This window comes from Squalius cephalus (assembly GCF_949319135.1).
Source record: "Squalius cephalus genome assembly, chromosome: 19".
Taxonomy (NCBI): domain Eukaryota; kingdom Metazoa; phylum Chordata; class Actinopteri; order Cypriniformes; family Leuciscidae; genus Squalius; species Squalius cephalus.
The window spans coordinates 35,572,879-35,582,878 of record NC_137140.1 but is presented as its reverse complement, the minus strand read 5'-3'; the positions used below and the strand labels follow the sequence as shown (position 1 = coordinate 35,582,878).

General features: G+C 36.4%; 2 protein-coding genes across 3 annotated transcripts in view; one reads left to right on the top strand and one right to left on the bottom strand.

Annotated features, from left to right (window-relative positions):
* Positions 1-2,791, bottom strand: part of ndr2 (nodal-related 2) — a gene marked incomplete at both ends in the record, with an annotated part of 4,284 nt that extends 1,493 nt beyond the window's left edge. The window contains 2 exons of the mRNA XM_079852247.1: positions 1-417; positions 2,554-2,791. The exon at positions 1-417 is cut by the window's left edge and continues 326 nt beyond it. Of these exons, the coding sequence (XP_079708373.1) occupies positions 1-417; positions 2,554-2,791 (655 nt within the window). The remainder of the gene's footprint in view (positions 418-2,553) is intronic.
* A 1,199-nt stretch (positions 2,792-3,990) lies between these two features.
* pald1a (phosphatase domain containing paladin 1a) overlaps positions 3,991-10,000 on the top strand; it is a 73,664-nt gene continuing 67,654 nt past the window's right edge. Inside the window, exon 1 of one of the 2 annotated variants that reach the window (XM_079851175.1) lies at positions 3,991-4,203. The gene's annotated coding sequence lies outside the window, so the exon portion shown is untranslated. Of the gene's footprint in view, positions 4,204-4,709; positions 4,853-10,000 lie in introns of those variants that run through there. The other variant, XM_079851177.1, reaches the window with a different exon arrangement.

Genomic DNA, 10,000 nt, shown 5'->3' with positions numbered 1-10,000 from the left:
CCAGTTCAGAGCTGGTTTGTGAGAATATCAGGAGCATTGCTCTGTGACGGATGCCGTCTAGATGCTTAGGCCCGTTTTGAAGAATCCTCACGGCTCTTTTCGCCTTCACGTGCCGTTTCTCGGAAAGCTTCGGACCGATCCAGTCTAGAAGCAGGTGTGTGACGTTGTAGACCCTCCAGTTATGGGAAACGCTCATCAGGGATGATCCTGATAGCTGGCCCAGGGACTGGTTCTCCAGACAGAGTTGGCGCTGGTTGCACGGGACGTCCTGCTGGTGTCTGATCTCCACTGTGATGTTCGTTTGATGCGTTTCTCTGGGAATTCGGATCCTCAGCTCCGCGGACTGAACCTGACGTTCGGAAAGCACAGAGGACAGGTCGAAGTGTGTGATGTAGTGCCTGTCTTGATTGATCACACCTGGGAAAAGACGATGAGAAGATGTAAATCACATGCAAATTACAAAATACATTATTTTAACTTTTATCCCTTTGCTAATATGTGACCCTGCCTGGACCACAATAAGTCGCACGGGTTAATGCAATAGCCAACAATACATTATGGGTCAAAATTATTGACATTTATTCAATTCACATTTATTTGCATAGCGCTTTTCACAATACACATCATTTCAAAGCAGCTTTACAGAAAATGCATGAGTGCATGAGTCCACATTACAATTTAGAGTGAGTTTTTCTGCCAAAAAATCATTAGGACATTAAGTAAAGATCATGTTCCATGAAGTTATTTTGTAAATTTCCTACCGTAAATATATCAAAAATGTATTTTTGTGAGTGGATGCACTAAAATCGTGAACATAAATGTAGAACTTTAAAGAGGATTTTCTCAATGTTTCGATTTTTTTGCATCCTCAGATTCCAGATTTTCAATAGTTGTATCTCGGCCAAATATTGTCCTATCCTATATGTATCCTAACAATCAATGGAAAGCATATTTATTCAGCTTTCAGATGATGCATAAATCTCAGTTTCAGAAAATTGTTTTTGTGGTCCGGGTCACATGATAAACTGTGAGTTAGTGAGATTCGCTCAGTTTAAGACACAGCCCATCACAGGCTCTTTTGATGTGTGTTTTCTCCAGGGATGAATGGCTCTCTGTAGTGCACACAAACCTAAAGGTAATGAGGTGATTTGTGCCAGCTGAACACACACACTTTGATCCTCGTGTGTGTGAGGCTCTTGTCCAGTCGAGTGTATTAGCCCTGCTGTACATTTACATTAAAATTGCTAATTGCTTTGGTTTATCTAATAAGTGTTCCTGGCTGTGTTTAATAGCTCTGCCATTCAACATCAGTTCAAATAATCATTAGATGACTTCTTTAATATTGGGTTCATCTTCCAATTTGCAAACATTTCTGGATGCATTGCACTTGAATATATTTGGCTTGGTTTGTCAATAATAATATCAATTATTATCATTATTATTTAGAATTTGTGTTATATTTTTCTTGTTGCAGTCTATTCAGTTTATTCTAAATAATTTATTTTAAATAATCATTAGACTGCAACAAGAAAATATAATATTTGAGACAATTTAAAATGTTTACTTGTTGCAGTCTAATGATTATTGTTTATTCTAAATAATTTATTTTAAATACTGTAACAACAAAAAAAGATATAATTTTTGAGATAATAATATGTATTTTTTTTTTTTTGCTGCATTCCAATGATTATTCTGTACATTTATTCACATTTAATTGAAATAATAATCCTACAATCACAATAGAATACATATTTTAAACAATAATAATATCATACATTTATTTAAATCGATTCAAATGTTACATATAACTTGTTGTTGTTGACAAACCAAGACAATTATATTAAAGTGCAATGCTTCCAGAAATGTTGTCAAATGTATTATTAAAGAAGCAATAAACATTAATGAGGATGAAGTTTGAATATGGACAAGCTATTGATTTTATAAACCCTTTTTTATTTTCTCCCTCCTAGCACATTAAATCTGCATATAGGCTTAAATAAGATGAGCAATAGTAGCTAAATATTAGTTAGTCAAAGGTGTGCACCGCATCAGTCTCATTTCTTGAATTATTATTCCGTATCACATCCCCAATCTGATTAAAAAGCGCACAGTATCGATCTGATATTAAGTTTATCTTAATGGAGAGGCCAGGCAGTGCGACTGTAATCCCCTCAGAACAAACACCGAAACCCATCGTTTAACACCTCCACAACTCGTGCTCGGAACCCGGAGCTCCTAATCTAATCAGGCGACGTGTGAAAAAGAGCCGAGGAGGGTGATGTTGATTTGGGTTTAACAACTGATTTGTGTAAGGATGTCTGGCGAGGGTCTAATCCACATCAGCTTTGCGCAGAGCATTAGTCCTGGACTTATTCACCAGCAAGTGAGATGTGGATTGAAGGTGTCTGGCGCTGAGATTTGACAGCCAGGAGCCACCGAGACCCCCAACAAAAGAGCCTGAGTTTGCACCTCGGTGCGCAACTCTAACGTTTTTAAATGCAAAAAAATTAATTCATAGCATAATCTAAGCATGTATAGTGGATCAAAACTTACTCTTTGATAGGATGCTCTTGATGGTATCCGCGTGCTCGTGCTCCATGCTCTCCACGGGACGCGTCTGGTTGAGCCTGAAATGCCTGTAGAGGTGCATCATATATGTGGGTAAATGATACCGATGGCTTCGGTCCGCTCTGGACGAGTGAAGTGACATATTCCTTGCGCCATGTTTTCCAAATACTCCAATAAGCAGAAGTTGGTAGCAGGCCAGGCGCAAAGCTCCGTGCGCAATCATGATGGACTGGAGTCAGAATGACAGGTCGAGGGGTCCAGGAGAGCTTATATACCCCCCTCCCTCTGGCCCTCTGCATATTTAACAAGTAGCAGAGGACATTAAAGGAAATTGACATGCCATGACAGCTCATCATCTATTCATGTGGTAATGCGGCGCATATTTTACAATGAACAATTAAAACACCTTGCGCCCGGTGACGTCCCCAAAGTTGTTTTGCCCTTTGAAGACTGTAATGGCACTTTCACTGCGCGAACTCAAGCCCAGGCGTCAGATACATGTGTCTTTATCAAATGCATAAAACACAACATTTATAGACTGATAGATTTGCATATCTTATTTTGATGTAGCTCTCTTGGTTATTGCAACTGACCTTACAGGCTTAACTTGCTTAAATGTTATGGGTATTAATATAATAGAACATGTTTTAGTGAATTTCAAGTTATGAGTTATATATAGCATATATATATACATTATTTTTTGCAATTTTGCATATACCTTATTTTATCAGTATTTGTTGATATTATTACTAACTGAATACAAGTTAATAGTCTTTTCACAGCAGGCTTTGGCAAGAAAAATAAGGCAGTAATTAAGATTAAGTTTTAAGTTTCAATATATAGATGGATTAAATTATATTGCTAATAATTAATTGCTAACATAAAAGTTTGAATAAATGCATGGTATATGTCTGCGTGTATGTATATATTACACACACATTTATATTATATATTTACAAACTTTTATGTTAGATGTGATTCATTGATTTGATATATATATATAATCGATTCATGAATATATTGAATATATATGTGTGTGTGTGTGTGTGTGTGTGTGTGTGTTTCATGTGGAGAGTATATACATTATATCTGCGTGTATGCATATACTACACACACACACACACACACACACACACACACACACACACTTACAAACCTTTATAAGTGTGTGTGTGTTTCATGTGGAGAGTAAATTATGTCTGCATGTATGCATGTATATATACATACACACTTACAAACCTTTATGTTTTTTTGCAAACTTTTATTTTAGCAATTAATGGATTATAAATATATATAATTTTCATAGATTAAATGAATGGCTAGACAGACTAATATACACAATACACGTTTTCTGTTTCTGGTTGAACTGATTTTAGGATCCTGCAGCGCCTGGCACCAAACACAGACAGACACACACACACACACACACACACACACACACACACACACGTGGACACACGCATGCTCAAAGAGCCCGTCTTACACCCCGCGAGAGCCTTCTTTCTTTCTTTTTTCTTTCTTCCCTTCCTTCCCGAGCGAGTGTTTGACTCCAGCCGCGCACAGAGATTCGCCGAAGTGTGTGTTTGCTCAGACCAGCGGTTCTGTTTGCGAGGCGGAGGCTGTTTCACGGCGATGGTGAGTGTTCAACTTTCTGCAGTGCTTTATATCTGATCGAGCGTCTCCTCACATGCATGGATGTCCTACATGCTTCATGAAGCTACATTGTTGTAGTTGTGAAAAGCTCGAGTTATTAAAACCAGTGTGTAACAGTCCGGATCTGTTCAGAGCGCAAATGTAGCGGCATGTTACTGTTTCTGCGTTAGACTGCACGAATATGATTCACTCTAATCAGATCATAACACACTATAACGAGTGTTTTGTGATTTGTAAATAAGTTTAGAACGCACACGCAGAGAAGATAGATAACAAGAAACGCATGAAAATGATTTAACTTGGCGTTTGATTCAGTGAGTCGATTCGTTCCAACGAATCTTTCGCTATTTTACGTGCTCTGTGAATGAAACATCTAGTCAAACGATAGTATGGCCCCAACACAATTCACAGTTTGGACTCGACCGAATCATTTAAATGAACCGACTCAAATGAACGATTCGTTAGAAATAGACCGCTCTTCTATTATCAAAAGAGAATCGTTTGTATGTGTGTCGCATTGAGTTACTTTGTAGTGGCAAAGAACAGACCTCGATTAAACTAACGATTAAACTCTCATTCACGACCATTATCCTGATATTTGAATTACTTATGAAGTCTTTCACACCCTGAGGTAAGTTTATAAAGCTTTTGAAGCGGCATCTTGAGGAAAGTAGATAAATTCATAACTGAGGGGACAATTTGTGGAGAACATGTCATATTTCCGACCGAACATAAAAATGAAGTATATCCTTAATTGTTAGGGATTTAGTGTGCCTAAAGTAGGCTAGTCTTCATTGCCTTTAGGTTTCTCATGTTTCTTGACAGGCTTCAACTCAAATTAGAAACTCATTAAGTAAGACATAATCTTTTTCTCATTATTGAAAATGGATGAAACCTACATGTTTAAATCTTATCAATCCACATAAAAGCTATTTGATATTAGCGGATTGAAATGCTAATGTGTGGATCGAGAGTCAAGCTTATGAAGATTAATGGTGATGAAGTTCGTTTCGATGCTGTTGGGTTACTTGAGCTGATAGTCATCAGAACTCTATGAATAATCCATTTGTTTGAACCTGTCAGTACTAGATTAGAGGAGTTTGCGTTAGGGATTGAGATAAAGTCAGGTAAAGTGCTTAAAGAATAGGCACGGGTCATTATAGAAATGAGGCCAATTGAAATTAAGCACACTGCCACCTTGTTGGAAACATTAAATTCATATTTAATATAGGCTATCAGTATAAGGGGAATGAAGGGGAAAGATGCTTATTTAGGTATTTCATAAAACTTTGTGTTTAGTCTGAGATTGGGGCAAGTTGTCACAAGGACTATATGAGGTTTTAAGCCAGAAATCTATTGCACAAATACTTGTTTTCTCTAGCAGTGATTTTGTTTTTGCCAACAAAACATGCAAACATCTGTTGTTGAATTTAATTCTTAAATTCTGTCCTTCAAACTACAATTTGAACTGCTGTCTAAATCCACATTGGGATACCCTTTCTATTTTAGCTACCTTGTAGTGTCATAATCCTCTTACTTTCAGATTTTGCTGAAAAGCCAAATCATTTAAAAATGTATTAGATTTTATATATGCTGTTTCATCAACAAAATCAGTGTGAGTAAACAGCAGTTTTCCACTGTGACAACATGCCCCGCTACTGGATTCAACGTGTGCTATGTTCAAAATATTTTTGTAATCAAGATTTCAAGTTTGGTGTTTGTACAGAAATTGACTTTCAAATAACCTACCTTTTTTTTTAACCCACCCTGAGAAATATTAATTGGAAATAGAATTAATTGGAATAATTTCATCCTGGAAACTGCATCTGATCTTGGCAGTGTGAACATGGATTGTAAGAAACTTATGCAAAAGTCACATCATGAATAAATCAGTGGAGGGATTATTTTTGGATTTTGCATGCATTCTCATCAGCACAAAGTCATTTATGTGCAATGCATCTTTAAAAGCGAAATATTTGGCTTCTAACTTCCGATTCTAGAACTTCAAACATCTTAATGCAATGATATGCAACGTTACTGAAGAGTTTGTTTGTTTAATATCTTGCTATTTTTGTGTTTGTGTTGTCCACTGAATGTGACTTCATCTGTCATGATGTGTAGAGATGATCTCAGCCACTAGATGTCATGTCCAGCTCTTGTGTGTTTGATGTCAGTCCAGTAATGGTAGGGTTGATAATACTCCGTGTCAGAAGCTGTGTGTGTGGCTGAATGTCCTTTTTATTTTTAAACCTACGATTTCATTTCTACCAAAATGGAAATAAGCATCATCGTAGTCATGAAATAATCACTTATATCTCTGCCGTCGATATTAGATCATCAGATATGACGTATCCATCGTAGTCTAGTGTTATTTTAGTATCATTACGTTACATTACAGTAATTTACAGTACTATATTACTTTACAGTGCATCAAGTTATAAGCTAAAATGAAATGTTGCCTTTGTGATATATATAATAATGTTTTTAGTATAAATTTTTCAATCTGTACTTTATCAGATTATTTTATTTTGGAAACTTTTACTTTACGCATAATATCTTACTTTTTTTCTCCACTACATGTCATTCCTCGTTATTTTGAACTGAAGAAACCATGTCTGTTTCTTAACTAAATAAAATAAATAAATATATATATATATATATATTTATGCATATCCAGATAGTTAAGTCTGATTCAAATAACTTTTGGAGGTGTTTTGAAATGCGATTACAATCAGATTTTTACAGATGTGTCTCAGTCTGACGGTCTGGCTGCTCAAATCATATTTCAAATCATCTTTTACATCACTCTTTATGTGACACAACTATAACATCAAAACCCCTCACTGGAACATCACAACATCAGTCTCCTGCGATGCCGAGGTTGTCTGTGTGATGGAGGTCTCAACTAGGCGCATATTTGGATTTATTATTTTATTTGCCTTTTTTTTGCATCTGTTTTGAAAGCCTTGTCACATGTCGTTACTAAAGCAGCCCATGCGGATAGATTGGTTGTCTGGACACACACATCTTATTCGATCACTTAATAGTGCAGTCAGACAGTCTGCCTGACAAGATCTGATCTGAGAAAGTCTCGGAATGAAGCCAAAATGTCAGTTCTGTCATCATGAAAACTGAGTGTTTGGCATGATAATGGATTTAGTATTAAGAGCAGGCGCGCTCAACTCCCAAATCATTTATGGGTGCGAGTAATAAAGACGTTATCAAAAATGATAATGGATTTGACAATGTTGGTGTGTTTGGTCCTGGAGGAATAGATCTGCTACGCTTCTGCTGCCGCTATTGCTACTACTGTTATTGCTGCTGTTATTGCTAATTTTGGTTATTGCTGCTGCGGTTATTGCTACTTTTGGTTATTGCTGCTGCGGTTATTGCTACTTTTGGTTATTGCTGCTGCGCTTATTGCTAATTTTGGTTATTGCTGTGGTTATTGCTAATTTTGGTTATTGCTGCTGCGGTTATTGCTAATTTTGGTTATTGCTGTGGTTATTGCTAATTTTGGTTATTGCTGCTGCGGTTATTGCTAATTTTGGTTATTGCTGCTGCGGTTATTGCTACTTTTGGTTATTGCTGCTGCGGTTATTTGCTAATTTTGGTTATTGCTGCTGTTATTGCTAATTTTGGTTATTGCTGCTGTGGTTATTTGCTCATTTTGGTTATTGCTGCTGTGGTTATTTGCTAATTTTGGTTATTGCTGCAATAAATTATTGCTAATTTTGGTTATTGCTGCTGCGGTTATTGCCACTTTTGTTTATTGCTGCTGTTATTGCTAATGTTATTGCTAATTTTGGTTATTGCTGCTGTTATTGCTAATTTTGGTTATTGCTGCTGCGGTTATTGCTACTTTTGGTTATTGCTGATGCGGTTATTGCTACTTTTGGTTATTGCTGCTGCGGTTATTTGCTAATTTTGGTTATTGCTGCGGTTATTGCTACTTTTGGTTATTGCTGCTGTGGTTATTTGCTAATTTTGGTTATTGCTGCTGTGGTTATTTGCTAATTTTGGTTATTGCTGCTGTGGTTATTTGCTAATTTTGGTTATTGCTGCTGCGGTTATTGCTAATTTTGGTTATTGCTGCTGTTATTGCTACTTTTGGTTATTGCTGCTGCTGTTATTGCTACTTTTGGTTATTGCTGCTGCGGTTATTTGCTAATTTTGGTTATTGCTGCTGCGGTTATTTGCTAATTTTGGTTATTGCTGCTGTTATTGCTAATGTTATTGCTAATTTTGGTTATTGCTGCTGTTATTGCTAATTTTGGTTATTGCTGCTGCGGTTATTGCTACTTTTGGTTATTGCTGCTGCGGTTATTGCTACTTTTGGTTATTGCTGCTGCGGTTATTTGCTAATTTTGGTTATTGCTGCGGTTATTGCTAATTTTGGTTATTGCTGCTGTGGTTATTTGCTAATTTTGGTTATTGCTGCTGCGGTTATTGCTACTTTTGGTTATTGCTGCTGCGGTTATTGCTACTTTTGGTTATTGCTGCTGGTATTGCTACTTTTGTTTATTGCTGCTGCTGTTATTGCTACTTTTGGTTATTGCTGCTCCTGTTATTACTGCTGGTATTGCTACTTTTGTTTATTGTTGCTGCTGTTATTGCTACTTTTGGTTATTGCTGCTCCTGTTATTACTGCCGTTATTGCTGCCGTTTGCTGCTGCTGCTGCTGCAGAGCCAGTACGGGACTTGCTACTGCCAATACATACACATGTTGCTGTGAGCAAGTAAGACGTGCTGCTGCTGTACAATATAGCATACATGAATAACCAGTAGCAGATCTATACAGGTGGAGCTGGGGAAGGAGGAGGGTTTCTGAAAGCGCGCTGCAATGCAGCAAATGCTGACCGAGTATTTAAATGTTGAGCAGCGAGGTCATTGGCTGCTGATACAGCAGGAACCAATCAGCTGTGCCCTATAGAGAATGATGCGATTGCAAGCAGATTGAGTTAAGGACCGATCAGCCAGCGTCATCTAGAGTTTCATGACAGAACTTTGTATTTTTACAAAGTATTTTAACTATTGCAGGTTACTTGACAATTCCTAATAATTCCTAATGATGTCAGACTGGGCTATAAAACCCATTTAAGCTCTATCAAACCGTACTCACATTTTGGGTAAGATGGAGTATATAAAATTGCAAAATAAATAAACATTCATCAATCTCTAATTTTTACTTTTAATACTTAAATACCAGTGATGGGCAACGATTAATCGTGATTCAAAATAAAAATTTGTGTTTAGATAATATATATGTGTGTGTACTGTGAATTATTTTTTATATATATATAAATACACACATATGCATGTATATATTTAATATTTGCATATACTGTATATATATTTATACATAATTTATATTATATATAAATATTTTATATATAAATTACACATTTTTCTTAAATACAGTACATGCATGTGTGTTTATTTAAATACAAAATAATTATATATTATGTAATTACAAACTTTTATTTTGGATGCCAAGCACTATTAAATAAATCAAGTTCTGGATGTTTACTGGAGTAATATTTTATTAGGGTATCTGTACTGTTACTCAAGTACTTGATTTGTGCACTTTGTCCACCACTGGTTTTAGTTTTAGTTAACTATAATAATCCTGTTTTAGTAATCCTTCTGTGCAGAAGGACAATTAGCTTTGTCTTCAGGACCACCAGGGTCTCTGATGTGTGTTTTCTGTTTCATTGATCATTGAGGGCGAATCCAGACAGGAAAATGTTCTTCCTAAGGGAAACACACGCCAGCACAG